This window comes from Manacus vitellinus, unplaced genomic scaffold, assembly GCF_001715985.3.
Source record: "Manacus vitellinus isolate BGI_N305 unplaced genomic scaffold, ASM171598v3 scaffold_13_pilon, whole genome shotgun sequence".
Taxonomy (NCBI): Eukaryota; Metazoa; Chordata; class Aves; order Passeriformes; family Pipridae; genus Manacus; species Manacus vitellinus.
The window spans coordinates 898,039-919,099 of NW_021938999.1; the positions used below are offsets into that span (position 1 = coordinate 898,039).

Below are 21,061 nucleotides of genomic sequence, written 5' to 3' on the forward strand. Positions count from 1 at the left end.
AGCCAGCAGAGTAACATTTCAGTTTAATTTCAGTGTTCAATGCTTATCCATTTTCTTACATGATGGTTACAAGTCCTCAGTTTGAAAATTAAAGGTTGGTGCAGCTATAAAAGCTAGATAGAGATAAAATCTCTTCACAAGTTTACAGAAGAGTGTTTTATAGTCAAGACATGTTTTGCTTAAAACTGGCATTTACAGCTTGTGGAGGCAGTGTGTACATTTTGGCAGACAGTAAGTCCTCTATTGAAAGAGTACATTATTTCTTTACAATGTAGTACACTCTTTAAACATGGAGAACTTTTGGGGCAAAAAAACCTTCAAATTCTCACATCTGCTCTCTCAAAAGCCTTATTTAAGCCTGAAGCTCATATTTAACCCCAAAAGTTTCAATGACTTCAATGAAAACCTGTCTAAGCAAGAATTAACAAAAAATTAAGTCCTTAAGTCAGGTAGGCGCTGCAGGATTTGGCTCTCAAATACAGAGGGGGTAAGCAGAAACCAAGATAGGACCTTCCAGACAGACAAGCTTTCCCAGAAGAATTATCTGTTTAAAAAAAAGGTAGTCACTTGAAATTAGACTGTCAGAGTAATGAACAGAGATAAACACTAGAGCAATTAGGAAACAGCTAGCTAATGGAAATCTTTTTCTTTTGCTGAAAAAAAATGCAGCCTCCTTTTCTGACTCACCGTTATTTCCTGCTCGTAGGTCCAAACACCACAGGCCAGTTCAACACAGAATATTACAAGTAAGCTTCCAAAGTACTGAAGAAAACAGAACGGTCTTAGTTATCTTTATATTCTTTGAAATATAAAAGTTTTCAAATTAAAAAAAACCCTTAACAATATTAAATAACATCTCAAAACATTATTAACATTTCACATGACTGAAGACATGGAAACCGAAATACATTTTTGTAAACAAAATATGAAAGATTCATGTGGTAAACTTTCTGATATTTCTTACTAACATGAAGCATATGAACATTACAATGGACAAATCAATGAATTTCCTTGTTGCCCAAGAGTACAAGGCTATCCTGACACATTATGCTAAAACTGCTGCAAAGAGGACAAATCTTTTTCCCCTCATTCATGTATAAAAGAAATCTCTTTTTTTCAGTTCCATTAAAGAAACATATGTAAATCATGCTAATAGTCAAAAGAGAAAAAAAAAATTGACAACACAGAAACAAACATGGTTCTTGAAAACTATGTTTTGATCAAAGTGATCTGGGTATTTGAGGTCAGGTCTAACTGTACAAATATTTATTTAGATTGACTGAAGTACCTTTTCTATTACAAAGTCTAACCCTTGAACTATTTAAAAATAGCGACTACAAGTAAAAATGAAGTAATGACATTTAAGAAAAACCTGTTGCTGTAAGTTAAAAGAGCAGGATTGTCTTCTGTATAGTATCAACAAACCCCTTCTGAACTGCAGGATAAATCTCCATGGACATTAAGACTGCTTTAACTGGTGTTCTCCATTAAAAGTAGCCCATTTATCTTTCATTTAAAGCAGAAGTATAGTCCCATTCATTGTTGACTCCAAACTTTCTTCCATGTCAATGGACTGAGCTCCTACTTGTTCTCATTACGCAGGACTTAAAAGTTACAGTCTTCATGGATTTTAATTTCATTTGGAAATCAAAGAAACACCATCACAATATAAAATAGAATAGAATAAATATATAATTCCACAGTAGGACACATGCCGAATGGCCTTTATTTAGTAATGTCATTCTGGAATCTATTTAGAATGAATACAAAAGACAAAAAACATGTACTCATAGTAGGTGATTTCTTTTTTCTATTACAGGGTCAATAAGATGTATTATTTACAATAGCATTTAACAGTCATCTACATAGCACCTTTTTCATTCACCCAGTTTGGAACTGAGTAACTCGCAGATACCTTGGCAGCTACTGAACAGTGTCTTGCCTTAATTTCTACTTCCTGATCAAATATAACTCCCTAAATTAGGTTTGTACGCGCACACAGAAAAAAAGTACATGAAAAAGACTCATGTTAAGTTTCAGGAGAAACCTGTACTCATACGCTCCCCCTACAAAGATCTGTCCAATATACATGGTGTTGAAAAGAGAATTTCTGTTTTACTAGTCTTCACCATATTACATTGCATCTTTATAGTCATTATAGCTGAACAACACATTGCATTTCCTTACAAATCAACACTGTAAGCACACACAGAACTCCAGTACAGGTCTTCAATAACAATATGTTCATCCTCCAAAAGTCCAAAAGAAAAATATGAGTCACACCTTGCAAGAACAACGATGCTTTCTCTAAAAATTAAATTCATGAGCTTCTATGCAAAGTAACCACTACCAATGCAGTGCCTGCAAGTTATACAAAGGGTTCTTTAAAAAAAAAAAAAAAAAAAAAACAGCATGGAAAATTACTTTTCTAAGTATTCACTTTGAAAACAGGAAAGAATGCCGCATGCTCTAGCTCTTTCAATTACTATTAAAAAAATGTTTAAGTTTTAAAAAAACATTTAAATGTTCTCCCTTTTTGAGAGGGAGAACAACTAAATGTTTCAATGAAAAGTGAATTTGAGTTCTCAGTTGTCAAAATTTCAGTGGGTTTATGCTCTAATTGAATAACGAGCCCAGGACTGCCTGCTATCCCTGAATTTTATACAAAACTCACTGCTCATGGTGAAAGTGATACATCTGGGGGTGTATGTATGGCATTCTCTGCAAAACTCTTAATTTGCAGTTCTTTGTAACATTTAATTAATTCATCAACCTTAATATTTGAAACTTCCTCATTTTTGTCACCATGTAGTTAAGAATGCTTGCGGTAGTAGATGGAGACAGAAGAGCCAAACTGAAGATTTTCTTGTTACTGAAAATAGTCGAGAATGTAAAGCTATTTAGCCAGATTCACTCATAAACCACTTCTGGGTCTGCCAGGGACTGAGCACTCCTGACCAGCTACATCTGGACACATCAGAGCAATGCAGAATCAAGCTTTCTGTGCTGAGAAAGCCCATTTCTGTCCATAGGGTAAAAGACAAGAAAAGACACAGTGAAAAGCCCATGCTAGGAACTGAGCGATTGTGGCACACCAAACTCGCACACAGAAGGTTCAGTTTCACCCTGCTATTGAAGGGGAATATTATACCTCTCTCTAAATATAATGGTTTGCAAAACAAATAATTCTTATGTAAGTTTTGAGGGAAGAAAAACCCTCTAACCATTATTTAAATTTATTACACCTAATTTCCATCTTTCAAATCCAGGAATTATTACTGGCTTCAGGGCTTATTCCTTGTCCCCAGCTAAATTCCCACAGAAGCCTGAATGCTAAATGCATCTTCCTGCATTTACACACTTCTGCTTTTTGCCAGGAACAGGGACTTGGTTTTGAAGCAAGGCTAAATATTTCTTCCTATAGGCTGAGTGGCTGCATGTTGTAAAGAATACTAACTCACTGAGGAGCACTATAGTATATCACACTCGAAACTGCACCAGTAGGTCACTGATATTAACCTTCTACAGCACACCTCCCTCAGAGTACTGGCCACTGCTGAGGTATTTTCTACTGTTTCTTTCTTTTTGCTTTTTTTTGGCAGAGAGACAGTAAGAAGAGGAAAGCACAGAAGGGAGCGCACAGTTTTGCAAAGACATATACAGGCCATCATAAAATTAAAAAAAAAAATCTACAAGCAATTAATGCACAGTAGTGATCACTTTAAGAACTACCTTTTACATGGCAAATCCTAGAGACTTTTAACATTTGCCTTTTGTGGGCAACTGCTAATCACTGTCAATCTCTCCCTGGTCTGACTATGCAAAGTCATCAGAAAACTGGAGTGGTGCCTTGACCCTGTTACAAACCCATCAGTTTCACTGAAGGATTTCCTCCAGCAAGGCTGTGAAAAAACTAAAATGTTGCTTCCTTGAGAGAAGCTGAATGACTGCAATGCTTGTAGAAAACATTCTTTTGAGAGTAATAAATCAAAGTAAAATTATTTGCCAATTTAAAAATAAATAAATAAAGCAGTAGACATTTACTGCTCCTTATTAAGTCACAGACCCGCCTGTGGCCAAGATCCTAAACCTCAGGATCCCTTCAGTTTCAAATACATGTTGCCAATTAGCAGGAGCTGGTTGTCCTGCAACCTCCTCCTTAAGCTCACTCACCACAGCAGGTAACAGGGAAAGAAGGGGAGGAGGCTGGGAGGGAGGCAGCAGCTCTGTAAAGCACCTAGCTTTCTTACACAAGCATTTCCTCTTATACCCAGAACCTTGCACAAGCACTTGGATTTGCAGCACTGACAGTCTCCAGAGGCTTAAACAACTCTAATTTTCCAGCACATCAGTCCTGAAAGAGAGGTGAAGGAACTGGAGACTCCTAAGTTCAGGAGAATCTGTTCCTTTCCTGTGCAAGAGAGTAAATATTAAAGAAGTGAGAACAGAAACAAAGTCATTACTGTGAAAACTGCTTCCAGACAGATGTAAAGACAGAGGGGATAAAGGGCCAAGGAAAGATAGTAAAGACATTCCCTGTGTAATCACCAGATGCTGTTCTGCTGGAGTACTCTTCATGTGCTACAGACCAGAGCCAATATCCAAATGCTGAAACCTCTGATGGAGAAACCACATGCAACAACAGTACGGAAAGCAACCACAACAATACTACCTACTAATGCAGAGACACTACAGGGTCATACACAGCTACTGCAACTTGCAAGTCTCCAGAGAGGTCTTGCTCTCCTGCAAGTCAGACAGCCCCAAGTCCACATCTACAGAGAATTCATATACAAGACAGAAAGGACAGTGGGACAGTGGAACATACTGAATGCAAATCGAATTATGATGAATTTCAACCACAAAAGGAAGGTAACCATCAAGTAAATAAAGACAGAAAACAACAACAACAACAAAAAAGAAACAAAAAAATAGGGACTAGTATTGAATAGGTTTTGTCCTAATTCAAAGAGCTCTGTATAAAGGCTATCAGAACCTGATAAAGCACTAGAAAAGTACATGGTATTTTCAAATATGCATTAAAAATCAAAATAATTCAAAACTATTTTTATAAAGATCTATACGGATTGTCTAAATAGAGTCAGAAATTTTAGTCTGAATAACATTCCTGCACATCACAGTGGTACCCCATAAGAGGGTACAAGCTCCATATATGCCAGTGCTCCATACAGGGAGCATATATGCTATGGTATATTCCTGAAATCTCTTCTTATCTCTCCATTTAAGGCTAAAAACTTGGCTACAAAATTAATTTATCCTAATTAAGTTATGACAGGCTTTTTTGCTATTCCATTTGTTCTACCAAACTAAACTAATACTCACCACCATCAAACATATTCCAGGAACATATTTCTTTCTTGATCATCTCAACCATTTAGATAAAGACACAAATAAAAATAGCAAAAGCAAGCACAAAATCACTATTACTGAATCTAAGTTATTTTGCACTTGCTTAAAAGGTGTTTATTCAAAAAACTCCCATTCTGTTCAGACAGTAATAATGAAAAGTACACACGTGAAGCATCTACCAACATAAGATCTCTCCCTCACAGCTTTCCATGCTGCAGAGTACAGAATTTTTTTTTGTGGCAATTGTGGATAACTTTAGGAAGGATGTAAAGTGTGAAGCATGATGTTTTATGGTTTTTTGCAGAAATGTAATACAAACCTCTTACTGTAGATCTAAAGATTTTGTTTGTTTGTCTTGAATATGCCACATGATTCCTGCAATTAATCACTTAATATAATTTGTCTATGCTTTTCAGGCAAAAGGTAAAAAGAACAGCTAAAAAATAACCTATTTTTGTTACTAACAGGATGGAAAAACCATGACTTCAAAAAACACAGTACATCAAGAGAGTTTGTAAAAATTTTGCTCCTCCTCCCACCCTAGTCCCCCCATTTTAAATGTCCTTCTCCAAGGTACTTCCAAGAACATGGAATTTCTCAGAGATTTCTTTGACTGTAAAAATATTAAATTCAAACTACAAAGGAAGACTTGAGTTAAAACTCTAGTGCCCTGCAGCAGTCTTCATCAGTGCAACAGCCAGGGCAATGTCAAGAGCCACTGCCCTAGTCAAGCCATCATGATAATCCCACTGGTGCAGATACCCTTCCAAACCCTGGCATAAGCATTATGTCAGAAATGAAGCTAAAACCAGGAGCTCTCAGAAATTTGGTGACTCCAGGTACTTAGTGACCAACGAGTCACTACGGCCCTCTGGTGCCAAGCAGCCCCAGCAAGTAAGGGTAGCTCTACTGCAAAGCTGAGCATACCCAAGTACCTTCCTGAAGTGATGGTTTTTTTCACGTGGATTTTTTTGCTCTGCCGCAGCTGGCTTTTGTAATTTGTTACCAATTACCTATGGAATGCCTCATCAGCATTCAGCTACTATAACCCATAAAACAGGGCTGTTAACCGATGCACAAGGAGAATCAAAGACCTGAACACATCCCTAGTCATACTCCCTTGATCCCGCTCACACCAAACATAGCGTGATCGGGTTTTTTGCAGTTTGGAAGCAAGAATCTATTCAACTCACAAAAACATGAACAGAGACAGGGCTCTGCAACAACTCAAACTGCATCAGGACTAGAAAGGCAAAGAGTAGTTTAATTAATGTTTTTCCTCCCTCAAACCTTTTGGTTTGTATGTTGCATGATGCTCTTTGGAGATGCAAGCCATCCAGGTATCTGTTTACCCCTCAGAAACTTCAGATGACCATCACCACTGGATCACCAACAGGAACCAGAATCTTTCTGTGCAAAACCTAACAAATTCTTCCTGTTTTGATAACTTACAAGCTATAGTTCCCTTTATTTTTGTTACAGTTTACAAGATAACAAGGTTATTTAAATGATTAATACAGCTATCCCTTACTAAACGGAGCAAATGCTCATTAAATGGAGTCAGATAAACTGCACAGAAAACTGAAATCCTCTGTTTATCCACTCCAGCAGCGTAAACTTTCCTCCGCCCCCCTCTTCCTTCCCCCTCACCTCCCTCAGCCCTGTCCTGTAGGGATTAACAGTTCATTAGTCATTTTGATTTTCAATTTGGTTTACTTGCTTGACAACACAGAAATTTATGAGGGACACAGTCACAAGTCAACAAGGAAATGGGAGGAAACCATCAACTTGCAACATAAGCTACTGAATGTCATCCAGTTCATGATCATATATCTCTATTTTACATTTGGTTCCCCAGATCACAAAATTTTATCAAAATGTCTTCCAGCCTGTGATCTTTGCAAAGTCCAAGTTTTATATACATAGTTACCACTTTTTTGAAAATCTTTATAGCTAATTTTCAATTTTTTTTTAAAGGCAATGAACATTTTAGATTTTTAAGGTATGAATATAAGTTCTTTTTAATAAGTCCTTGGCTTTTTTAAAAACTAAGCAAAATTATTTATAAATAGTTTGAACTTTGTTCACAGCCTTGATTCTTCTGTGGAATATTTATGACCTGTTTTAAATTTTTACTTTAGTGGTTAATCTTTGCTTATAATAGTAAACAGGTATTACTTTGGAAATAAGCAAATGCATACTTCACACAATTATTAGGATTTATTTGCCAAAGGCTCAATTACCTCACGTCATTGAACTGCCAAGGAGTAAGGATCATTTCAAGGTCATGGCAAAGTACTGAAGAGAACACAGGTAAAGACAGACATCAGATCATATTTCCTCAAGGTTTACAATATTCTCTTTCCTTTTCTTCTTCCCTTATTTCATAGGATTTATATTAAAACTTAGAGTTTCCATTCCACACAGATTTTCAAAACATAGTTTCCTTCATTTCTCTACCCCCTTTATTTTCTCCCAATGAAAATTAAATACTATAAAAATTCTTCTTTAGTCAAGCAAATCCTTTTTGCTTGTAAAATAGACTGACATGGTGCTGACACACGCAATAATTCTGCCTCAGCATGCCCCAAAACACTTAAAACAATCACCACTTTGAGTGAAGAAATGCTTTTATATCTAAAACCCACACATCCAAGTGTCTCCATGGTTAAACAGTCAAAAGAACAAGATTAAGCAAGAAAAAGATTAATTTACCTGACAGGACATCCACTCCATACTTAGTTTGTGGCAACGAGAATTCAGCTGAACCACAGCATCAAGTCATGCCCCACCAGTAGGACTGGGCTGCATTTCAGACAAGACACAGAGATTTGGCTGAGCTTTCTGGAGCCACTTACTCATTTACTCCTTCCTTGCTCTTAGAGACTTACCCATTCCCTATGCCCTTCAGTACAGGAAAAAAAACCAGGGCAAACAAGGAATGAAAAAAGAGGACGTGAAAAGGACAGAGCTAAAAAAAAGCACTACAGCAGCAGGACTCAGCAGTCCTCAACTTTTCTCAGTCAAGATGCAGCATCTCTCATTCCCATCCTGGCTGGTATCACTCACAGCTCTTTCCTCTCAGCAACCCCAGTCCCTTGAACCTACTGTCCTATCAGTCCCTGTCTTTTCAATAGTTTTCTGGTACGCACATCCATCACTTCACCAACCTTTTATTACTATCTCACCAACCTTTTATTACTATCTCCCTTTCTCTTTTCACCAGGGAGCATCATTCCAGAGCCCTTTTCAGCTCTGGTGCTGTTTCAGTCTCTTCTACTGCTCTTCTTCAAGAACTTGGAAGGAAGAAGCAATATTAACAGTGTAACAAGTGGGAATTTGGGGGGGGGGGGGCAGGAACAAGGAAGATCACAGAATCTGGAGAGCTAGAAGGGACCCACAAGGATCATCAAGTCCAATTCTTGGCCCTGCACAGGACCATCCCCAAGAGTCATACTACGTGCCTGAGAGTATCATCCAAACACTTCTTGAACTCTGCCAGGCTCGGTGTCCCAACACAACTTCAGGCCATTCCCTCGGGTCCTGTCACTGGTCAACATAGAAAAGAGATCAGTGCCTGCCCCTCACAAGGAAGTCGTAGACTGTAATGAGGTCTCCCCTCAGTCTTCTCTTCTCCAGGATGAACAGACCAAGTGACCTCGGCCACTCATCATATGGCTTCCCCTTAAGGCCCTTCACCATCTTTATTGCCCTCCTTTGGATGCTCCCCAATAGCTTAATATCTTTCCTATACTGCAGTGACCAAAACTGCACACAATATTCAAGGTCACCAGTGTGGAGCAGAGCGAGACAATCCCCTCCCTCAACCAGCTGGTGATGCTTTGCCTGTCCCCCCAGGACACAGTTGGCCCTCCTGGCTGCCAGGGCACTGCTGACTCATATTCAACTTGCCATCAACCAGGACTCCCAGGTCCCTTTCCATGGCACTGCTTTCCAGCATCTCATTCCCCAGTCTGTACATACACCCAGGATTGCCCCATCCTAGGTGCAGAATCTGACACTTCTCCCTGTTGAACTTCATACGGTTGATGATTGCCCAGCCCTCTTAATTTGTCGAGGTCTCTCTGCAGGGCTGTCCTGCCTTCAAAGGACTCAACAGCTCCTCCCAGTTTTGTGTCATCTGCAAACTTGCTCAGTATCCCTTCCAGTCTTGCATCCAAGTCATTTATGAAGATGTTGAAGAGTACAGGGACTAAGATGGAGCCCTGTGGAACCCCACTAGTGACAGGTCACCAGTCTGATGTTACCCCATTCACTATTACCCTCTATTTGCTCTACCCATGAGCCAATTGCTCACCCACCACATGATGTGTTTATCCAGCTGTGTGCTGGACAGTTTGTCCAGATGATACTGTGAGAGACAGTATTGAAAGCTTTACTGAAATCCAAAAAGACTACATCAACTGGCTTCCCTTGATCAAATAGGTGGGTTACTTTGTCATAAAAGGAAATCAGGATTTATTAGGACTGATAAGTAGGACTTCTCTCTCATGAAGCTGTGCTGGCTGTGAATAGTGACTGCATTGTCTTTCAGATGTTTTTCAATAATTACCAGAATAATCTTCTCCATAACTTTATCAGGCACAGAAGTGGGATTGACAGGCCTGTAGTTTTCAGAGTCCTCCTTCTTGCCCTTCTTGAAAACTGGGACAACGTTCGCCAGCTTCCAGTCAGGTGGGACCTCTCCAGATTACCAAGACCATTCAAAAAAATCATCGAGAGAGGCTGTGCAATGACATCAATCAGCTCTCTGGATGAGTCCCACCAAGCCCCACAGATGTGTACACAGATCCAGCTGAAGATAAGAGTAACAAGGCATGCTCCAAAAGTTTTGGGTCATGAGGCCAAACACAGTGACACCTAGTCAAACCAACACTCAGAATAAAACTCTCCAAGAACAAAGTAGCCATCTCCATCAGGTGAGCCTAAAAGTAGAGCATGCAGTGAAAAGTGTGGCACAGAAGTCCAGGCAGCACGTTTCATGCTGAAAACATACTGGAACCATAAAATGACTGCTGCCATTAGAAAGAGCACTGTGCCTCTTTCTAAAAGGATGAGCAAGTGGCTCTTTACTATCACAGAAATCCACAAAATCAAAAAATTGATGGCCTCCTAACAGCACTATCCAACCTTGCTATCCTAACTCAATGGCATTTCCCTGAATTGCCTTCAAGGGAAATGACAGTTCTTGCTACTTCAAGCTGCTGGATAACTGCACCAAATAGTGCTGCGCTGCTTCTGCTCTGGCTCAGTGCGGTCAAGTGTTCAAGACAGTTGCTAAGTGCCTGGGTGAAAGAAGCAGATCATCGCCACAAGCACAGCAAACATTTGGATTTAAGCCAAGTACTTGTAAGAAGACTTGGACACTCCCACCAGCTCAATTCCTGTCATGCTCTCCCACTCCAACACTCCCCCACGCTGCTCAGATATGCAGCTACTCTTGCTTGCTGTTTGTTCAGCAGGCAGCACCTTTCATCCCCACACACCTCCCAATAACCCATACGGCCAGGCAACTTGTGTCTTTCCTCTGTAAGCTCCCTCCTAGATAAAGAAATGAGGTACTATTTCAAAGCACTTGCCTTAGAAAAAGTATTTTAAGGACATACACAGTACAGATTTATTTACACTGGAGAAGGCAAGGTGAACCAAATGCTTGCTTACACAGGCAGACAGAGGACCCCAGGACCAATGTACTCCACTCCACAGTGCTGGGAGCCCTGCAGAATGCACCTGTTCCTGCAAAGCCTGGCTTAGCATTCTGGTCACACTGTGGTATCACCAAAATCCATTTCAAATTCTAACAACTTGCTTGAACCTTAAAACTTCTGACCTAAACAGGAAAGAAGCTTACCCTCTATCACATTTCAAGGGAAAAATATGTCTAATAATGGTTAGTACAGGCACCTTCTCAGGCAGTTTACCTTTGAAAATTAGAAATATGGAAAGAACAAAAATACTCTATTTTCTTGAGAGGATCGCTTGTATTTGAAACTACTGGGTATAATAAAAATTGACACACTTTAAGTCTATTTTCTCTTACCAGTGGAACATTAAACAAGCAGCCCTTCAGAATGCAAGTTTAATGTTCAGCCCCTTAAGTTACCCACTGACTATCTGACCTTGAGTTTTAGCACAGTACTGGCTTCTCATCAAACCTGAACTACAGTATTATAAACACATTTAAACCAGTCTCTCAAATAAGGCAGGACAACCTGTCCTGTGAACCTGTGTCTTCCTCCCACTCACACCACATTCGTAAATTAGCTGTTGATAAAAGGTACTAAATATGAAAATGAACTCAGTCTCTGTCCTGCTTAATTTGAAACTGCATGGGTTTACACCAAGTATGTTTGTCAGTTATTTCTTCCCTTTGAATGCTTGGTGGCTAAATAATGAAGAAATACTTCCGGCTGGTAAATAACAATTCCTGTGCCAAATGTTAGTACAAGGTATTGGAGCAGCTGTGACTGTGGTAAAGAGTCTACAGGGATCAGAACAAATATCCTTTATTAATACAGAGCAAATAACCTATACTATGTATTACTGCAGAAATACATGCTGCCACATAAAAAGAACCACAACAAAATTAATTATCACTAAACTCTCATACTAATTCATGACAACCATAGTCATAAGTATTGCAGAATAGTTGGTGCTGTGTTACTGCAGAACAGTTAACATTTCACACAGAGTAAGAATGCCTTCTAGGAAGACATTAAGAGTTATTGGTATCTTGCAACATAGCAGATGTCCAAATTTAATAGACCCTCTCACCTCTGCATCCACATGGACTGAAATGGGTATATGGGTGTAGAATAATTTGCCCCAAGTGGTGACCCAGTCAGTAGTAAGTATCTTGTCACCCTTTAGATAGAAGTTACAGAAACTACTAGTTCAATGATGGTTTGGCTGTGTTTCAACTTCATAGACAACTTAGTCTGCCAAGGTCCAATTTATACCCAGGTTCTGCCATGACAAAATTAATAAGCTATTTGACCACACACCAACAGGGTCTAAATAAGTTTAGCTCTGAGGAATATTTATTACTTTATGATTAAAAACTTTATGATAAAAATTAGTAACTGGATTTGTCCTATTGACCATCAAATATTTCTAACAGTTTTTCCCTCTGTGAAAACATGTACACAAATTTGAATCCTGTTTTGTTTAAATGCTGCAATTACAGACAAGTCATAGTTACAAATACCAGAATTTCCAATGAAAACTCCAGTCAGGAAGTATTTTCTAGTGGGATTTTCATGAGGTTCTTCTTGTCAAGAAACAGAGTTTACTCCTGTTATTTTAATAAAACAAGAACTTAAAAAAAAAAAAACACACATCCTTAAGGTTAATATTCCTAAAGAATATATGCACTTTTTAGGTTTTTTGTTTTTTGTTGTTTTTTTTTTTTAAGTTAGGCAATGTGCAGAGACATGAAAAACAATCCAAAAGGGACAGAGCCTGAGAACAAAAGAGGCAAAATATTATTCTGGATTTGAAAAAAAACCAATCCTGTTGATAGAACTGTAGCAAGCACCATAAAACCTGGGTTCTGGTTTCCCACCCCTGGACTTTCTATACATTGAAGTCAGTGACTTGGAAGAGTTCAGATTTTCCACTTTGGGCTGGCATCGCATCCACTTTTACATGAGGATGTTGGTCAATCACAAAAAAATTATAGACTGTTAAGGGACACAAGGGCTCTTCAGATGAACTACCCTTCAGGACTACATATTCCTGAAGTAATTAAAATCAAATGATCATACCTTTAGAATGCTGCTTCTACAAACAATCCGTAAGAGTGAGCTGTTACATTTTCTTACTATCAAGCTAAGCAAACATTAGTTCAACTTATATTTATGCCCCATGTGAAGAAGGGAAGGTTTCGGGCATTTAATTGAAAGACAAAATTTCAAAAATAAATTAAAACAATTATGTATTCAGATGTATTAAAAATACATAACACCATAATATATGTATCTATTGCCCTTATGCTTTATAAGGTTTTCCAAAATCCAATTCAATTAACAACATCAGCACTAGCAATTAGCATGCTGCCAGGAATGTCAGAACTTGTATCTAAATATCTCTGCATGCCATCATCACAGCTGTTCATGTACTTCAAAAAGAAGTTTAAAAGCATGATTGTAAGAGGTTGTTAATGTTTTACATGAAGGTTCTTTTCTTTTAGTTCATCTGGTTGAACAAAAGCTCATTTTATTGATCCATCACTTTTCTGATTAGTCTGATGAATGAAGCATTGACTTATGTCTGCATACTTCTGTATGCTATAACACAACTGCATTCATTTAACAACTAATCAAAGACAGTGACATACTTAGGAAGATATCATTTAGTTTTGCTTATCAGTTTGCTTAGCAAGAGCAAATCTCAAGCTCCTGAAAATAAAATATTGCAACACAAAATGATAAAAATGTCTTGTTTTGATTTAGTATCACTTGACTGCCTAAACACACTTCAATTAATTTATTTCCAGATGGCACTAAAAGCTATAAATGATTTCTTCTTTTCCCTTGCAGCATGAATAAACGGAAGGTCAAAACCAGTTTTAACTTCATTTATTCTTGAATTAGTTAGGTAGGTTTTTTTCAAAGCTTATAACAAAACCATTTTTTTTACCCAAGATGTTGTATTGGTATATATCATATAGTTGGTTTTGCCTTTTAATTAATTTTAATATTAAAAACTATCACCCCTATAAAATAAAAGACACATTATGAAAGTAATCTTATAACCTTGCCTAAGGTTTAATAAGTTTACCATATTTTAATACTTTCACCATTTAGATGAAACAAAAATATGTACAGAGCCCTTTTAAGTACGTAAGAAAGACTACTGGAGAAATAATTATATGGTATGAAATTACATTAATCCATTATTATTACGCACCTGCCTGTAACTATGTAATTGTTTTAGAATTTGTTCCCATTGATCTAGAAATAAACAATGCATGACTATTCTGTTACTATAACATATTCAGATTTAAATGAGAGTTTTTCCCAGCTATATAGTTTTGAAACAATAATCTTCATATTGTATACAACCTTAACAAATACCCAAAAGCAGAAACAGCATTTGCCCTCTTGCAATTGAGGAACATTTCTGCTGCAGACATTCAGCTGGAAATGTAAAATAAAGCCTAATCCAACCCTCTCAAATTAAAAAAAAAAAAGACATTTTAATATAAAACCCCAGTACAGTTTTACAACTGTTTTATCTGCCCTTGGAATATTTCCTATTAGATAAAAGCAAAAGTTGCATAAATTTCAGCCAACTTCTCACAGGGTTTTGTGGCCATTTTGTTCAAAATGCATGAGGTCTAGGTATCACATACTTAAGCCTGCACAGATCCACAAGAAAAATTCAACTGTATGCACTTTGCTAGAACCCAACACACACTGTAGAACCCCAACTCTACTTGTATAAGACCCTGGATATTTTCAAGAACTGAAGGATTTTACCTGTCCACTTTCTTCTACTGCAACTATGGTAGTTAAGTCTGATACACTGCTTTCACATCCACTGTTCCCACTCTCTTGGGCTTACGGACTGCTTCGAATTCTGCTTACCTTCATGTTAAAAGACAAAGCCCAATTCTGCAAAGAGCTACCAGCTACATTTCTAAGAGGCATAAAATTACATGGCCCTCCTTAATCTCAGTATTGCCAACAGTTTAAAAATTTTAATTCTAAGCCTGTAAAATTTGTGCACACTTGATGGGCTTTTGGTTGGGTGTGAGTTTTTTTGGTTTGTTTTTTTGTTGACTGGTTCTTTTATTGTCCTCAAATTCACTGACTTCCAGATGGAGAAAATGGTGTTTGGCTCCCTTGACAGTCAAAGTCTCATCACAGTTAAACTGTACATAGAGCCTTGTGCGGGAGAGACTATTGCTTTTCAGCTGCTGTCAGCTCAGTTATGTAGTCTCCAATTGAAGGAAAAAGCTGAGTACCTGGAATTTATTTTTAAACTTGCTCACAACCAAATGCAAGTGCAAAATTCCACATCCACATAAGAGAAGGCAAAGCTTCTGAACACAGTCAGAATTAACTTTTATCAGCTACAAATGCTGTTACTTTACACACATAATCAACTGTGGTAATAAAGCAAAGTATAGGTTAGATAGCTATGAGTTAAAACAGTAGCACAAGGGTTTATTTCAGAGTTCTCTGACTCAAGTTCCTATAATTACTAGTATTTAAGAGTTTGAGTTATTTTTCCCTTCAGCAACTTCTCTACTAAATGAAGTGAATTTTTGCAACTGAGACACTGCTTGTCTTTCAGTCATAGCATAACGCAGTCTAGGCAATAAATTCTTTCCTACTGTGTGCAGTAGGAAAGTAATTGTACAATTACAATTCCTCACCGATACCATAACTCAATATGGTAATAAAAAATAATCAGTATTTATCTAATGCCTGTGGATTAAAACCTTTCTTACACTCTTGAAATGAAGTAGAAGTTAGCTGGTTTTAGAAGTTACGAAACATACCCAGACAAGGAGCAACAGATTTCTTTTCACTGTTCCACAGTACCCCAGCATTCCAACTATGATGAGGAAACAGCAGACTGCAATCATAACCGGGTGGACCACAGGAAAGTAAGTCAAAATGACAGCTTCCTCCACCCTAAAACCAATCAGAACCATAATCAAAAAAAAGCACAATCACACAAAAATTATACAGAAGAAAAACATACTATAGCCATTAAAAAGTAGCAGATGTGTTCTTTCCAGCACCTTACACATTTCACAGCAATCTCTTCTACATGGTTTTAAAGTCAAATGCTGCATTCAGGTACCAGAAAGTAATGCATTGTCCAAAATCTCTCTAGAGCAAAGGTAGTCTTCCTGCCCTGCACTTGCACAGTAAGCAGCACAATGAGGCCCTGTTTCATCACTAGGGTTCATAAGCACTGCTGTAATAAAGCTAACAGAATTCCTAAATCTCTGGACTGAATAAAGTATTCAAAACTAAACAGTAATATGATATGGTTACATGCTGTCAAAGGGCCAAAAATTGATCCCTGTCAGAAGAGAAAGGCACAGGACTGAATTTCTACTTTTCTCCCTTTTCTAATTTCAAGTGATGCCAGAAATGGTGGCAAAAATACACTTTTCAACAAAAAAATAGCTTAATTGAAGGCTTCTTAGCTCTACAAATCCTAATTAGGAAACTTGCCATGCAGAATAACAACATATACCCCCAATCAGTCATCCTCACAGATTAAGAGATTTTTAACTAAAGCTTTACCTTGTTTCTGCAGTTAAAGTGAGAACATTATTCAGGTAGTCTCTCATCCAAGCAGAAACACCTAATACGCTGATGGACATCAACTAAAAAGAAAAGATTAAGTTATTTGTCATGCATTTAAAACAAACTGCAAGCTCGTTCATAATTTAAGTAGAGATCAGTCATCACTAACATCTTTCATGCATCGATTTATCTGAACAGCATCTTGCCCCCAAAACTGTACTGCTACATGCTTAGAGCTGGTTTGTTACTTAAGTATTAGGGAGACAGTGACAATAATATTCTCTTCAGTATGCAAAATTAATGTCTGGAATACCTTCTCTTTCACCCAGTGATGTCCTGCTGGCTCCTGTCCCACCACTGCATTACCTACCACAGAAACAACAGGGATGGTTTATGCTGCTAAAATCTGTAACTCTTTCAGGGCTCACAAGTGATACCCATCTGCATGAAACCATGAAGCCATGCTCAGGTACATAGCTAGCAAAGAAAAATCGGAAGCCCTATACAGGATACAACAGTATTGACAAATCTCTCCTGTGTATCAATGTATCTTGGGGATAAATGTAGAAGAATCTGATTCTCTCACTCATTCAGACTGAGTCACACCATGAATGCTATGTCTCAGTTTCCTGAACCATAAAATAACAATAATACTCACTATGCTTCAATTATAAACACCACACCATCAAAGCATTTGGGGGGTACCTGACCTGTCAGGCACTTCAGAGGCATAAAGCCTAACTACACTCTTTCCAAGACTGCTCCCACAGCATGTAAATCCCCAAGACTGAACCCATCTAGAATTGCCACCACCTCAGCAGACACAGATTTCTGTCATGTCATAACATTGTACAATTCAGCACACCTGTGGCTCTGGTCACTGATTTCCTGAGAAGTCAAACCTGAACATGTTCAGAACCTGCCATGCTGTGACAGCACCAGCTCTGATGATGCTGTAGCAGAGGTACTGCTAGAGGACAAGGCACTCTTCACTCAATCTCACATGGGCACCTAAACCTGAACTACAGCTCAGGGCCTGAATCTAAAAGACATAGGACCTGAGAAGCATAGTCTAGCTGACAGAGGGAGACCTAAGCATGCTGATTCTTCTGAATACTACTGTGTTTGTGCATTGTATAGGGGTATGACAGGACACCTCAGCATTATACTTACAGTTTCTTAAATTAGTTAGAAGTGCTAATCTCGTCTGTTGCCTTCAACATCTACCTTCCCACATGCCCTCATATTTCCCTGAAGTTATTATGAAGAATAAGTTAACTGGCTCAAGCCTAACACAGGAAAAGTCACTCTGTGTCCTTAGCAGCTCCTGTGCCCGCAGCATGCCCACAGCAAGCTATTTCTGCCTTCAAAATTTCACAAGAAGTCCCAGTAGCTAGCCCACAGCTTCTTCCCGCTTCTCAGATCTGATGCACAAAGTACGGGCACTGCCTTGGTTCTGGGTGCTGCCAGCAAGAGCCCTGGGTGCTTGGCATGCTGCAAGCATAGTCCGGAAAGCTAATGTGTGATACAAGTCTACTGTGTTCACCCATCTTCTTTATGCTCTGTGGGGTCTGTTTGGGCTGGTGGAACAGTAAAGAACATTTTCTGTTGTGTTATTTGCAAGAAGTTGCAGGAACAAGGAAAAGATGATGACTGGAATCTTGTCCTAGATAAATTCAACAACTAGCTATCTCCTTGGAAGAAAGCATCAGGCAAACATACGACACAAGCAGTTAAAAACATGAGAGATGAAGACTACACGCAGACAGCCAACCTTCTTATGGTCAAAAAGCAACACAAAACATTTTTAACCCTCCACATCTCACTGCAAGGCCTGCTGATACACACAGAAAAGCATCAGCCGACACTTCCACTCTGTGATAAAATACTTAGGATAAATTTAGTTACTTCACTTTATAACCACCTTCAGCATACAGCACAGGAATTACACTAACACCAGCAGCACAACTCAGCCCAGGCACTCAGTAGGCAGGAAAACTAACAACCTCCCGAAAACTTTGGTGTGCATCCAACCTACCAGCAAAGAACAGCAGGCACATCACTGCAATTCACTGCCATGTGATTTTCAAAGAGTCCTGGGCAGGGGGGCAAGATCCTGGTTACAGTTCTTTTTGGTTCATTTGAAGGATGGCAAAAAGGTGGCCCCAAAAATCTGGCAGCCCCTACTTCAGCCATTGTTTGGTAACTAACTCATAGGTAAAATACAGTTAGAAATCTGTATCAAGCAATCATATGAAAGAACACAAGTTTATGACAAATAAACTACTAAGATAATTCTCACATTAGCAGTTACATCATTTCACCAAGAAGTTTTCATTCAAGCTCCTCTGATGACAGCCAGTCTGCTGTGCTGTAAGCATAATGTGATAGTATGCAGTAAAACATGTTTTATTTGTTGCAGCTGGCTGCACAAGTCACTGCGGGTTTAATTCTGAACTGTCACAGTATGTTATATAGCCATCAACATGACACTGAAGAGTTTACAAAACTGCCTGCTGTCACACTCTATTTTAAACATATTTTCACACTGATTAAACAAAGGTAATAAATTATATTTTTATATATGAGCAGTATGCACACAATAATATATTAAATTTTAAAATTTATTGCTAACATGAAGTTTTTAAAGCTACTAGGGTTTTCTCACACAATTTAATTACAATATCCAACAATAGACTCAAAAACTATTAGGAGCAATTGTTTCCAAGCACAGTTTGATTGTCCTTGGAACTCTCTTCCATAATTTATGCGTCAAAAGGAAATTATAAAATCATCTGTTATTCATTAAGTGTATATTTTAAGCCATTATTGTGAAAGTCCTACTTACAATGTCTTTCAGGTCATACCTAAACTGGCAAATAAATCTGCATTTTCAATTAATAAATGAACATGGATTTCTGTCTTTAAGGGAGCAAGACCAATGGCTGTTGCTGTTAGCACACCCGCGTTCATCCTTTTGTCATTTTTTTCATTCAAATATTCTAACACCCTCCTTTTTGACAATGCAGGTTGCTGTGCTCAGACTTTAGAAGGTTTTTTTTTTTTAATTATTAAATTGGAGGAAAGATTAAAAGTATCTTCCATACTAAAAATCACACACCATTCTTTTTATTCTAACAGATGGGATATACAACTTCAGGCCACGCTCTGGTACCCATAACAAAATGCTGACTAGCAGCACTACAGAGCAACTTGCTTTGCATGAAAAGGTTTCCAGCTCCAAGGAAATTACTTCCAAGATATGACAACATTAATCAGAATATATCCTTTTATTTCAGTTAAAAAAAAAAAACTGAGAAAATTTTCCAGTTAAAATTGATTTGGGTAACCTGAGCCTGTGACTTACCAAAGGGGAGGGGGGGATAAATCACTACAAGGTCATGAACAGAGCATGTTGCAATGCTTTCACAGGATTTTCACAATTAGGTTCAATATTCAGATCACTGAACAAACACAGATAACTCAGATCCCTGGATAAACAGAGAACTACATTTTTTTGGGACAGAGGATAAGGGCAGAGGAGGGTGGGACAAGAGGTCTTGTTTTTCTGTATTACCTGGCAAAACCATTTAAATGTTTAGAGAATAAATAGCATACAAAAAAGGAAAATCCCCAACTCCCTATTAATGCACTATTTATTCTATGGACATGCCAACATTTAGTTTTACCTAAGCTTCCTACAAGGTTATGCCTTGGTCCCCTCCCACTTGCAAACAGCTGAAGCACATTCATATTTGCACTTTGAATCCAGTTTGCTTGCACAGCTGCAACAGTAAGTTAACAACCTGCTCCACTTTTGGCAAGGCCTGGAACTTGCAGACTTTGCAGTAAGGCAACTGCTGGAGCACCAACAGGCTGGTGATGGGTCACCCTCCTGGGGCACAAGAGCAAGTTTTCCAGTAGCTAGCTGTTCAAGGCTCCTAGAGCAAGCACAGCAGAAAGAAAGTAAGAGCCCAAACATGCAAACAGGTTGAGGTACAGTTCTATTGTGTGTCAGACCCACAACAACTTCTGAGCTGTGTACTATAAGGGTGCATTAAAAGCAAAGTGGAAAAAAGAAGTGCATGCATGTTTTCATCCATCCTCTCTGTGACCACCCAAGCACTGCACTTCTTGTTAGGACGTAACTTGTGCCACTCTTCTCTCTAGAGTAAGCATCTCACAGTCAAGCGATCTCTTGCCTTTGGGGAGGCAGAGGTATGTGCTGCTCATCAAGGGCAATTCACAGCAATGCTCAGAGGTCAAGTGTCCCAATCATATCACAAGCCACACATCACCATCAAGCTGATATGCCTTCCCATATACACAATATACTCTTAATTTTGTTTCTGTAAGAGCTTGCTTTTATTCACGGACAGTAGTTAATCTCCCAGATG

At 38.5% G+C, this 21,061-nt stretch overlaps 1 protein-coding gene across 1 annotated transcript in view; it reads right to left on the minus strand.

Annotated features, from left to right (window-relative positions):
* TSPAN12 (tetraspanin 12) overlaps window positions 1-21,061 on the minus strand; it is a 37,424-nt gene that overhangs the window by 15,420 nt on the left and 943 nt on the right. The window contains exons 3-5 of the mRNA XM_018067954.3: window positions 16,662-16,744; window positions 15,902-16,037; window positions 688-762 (exon numbers count right to left, since the gene is read on the minus strand). Of these exons, the coding sequence (XP_017923443.2) occupies window positions 688-762; window positions 15,902-16,037; window positions 16,662-16,744 (294 nt within the window). The remainder of the gene's footprint in view (window positions 1-687; window positions 763-15,901; window positions 16,038-16,661; window positions 16,745-21,061) is intronic.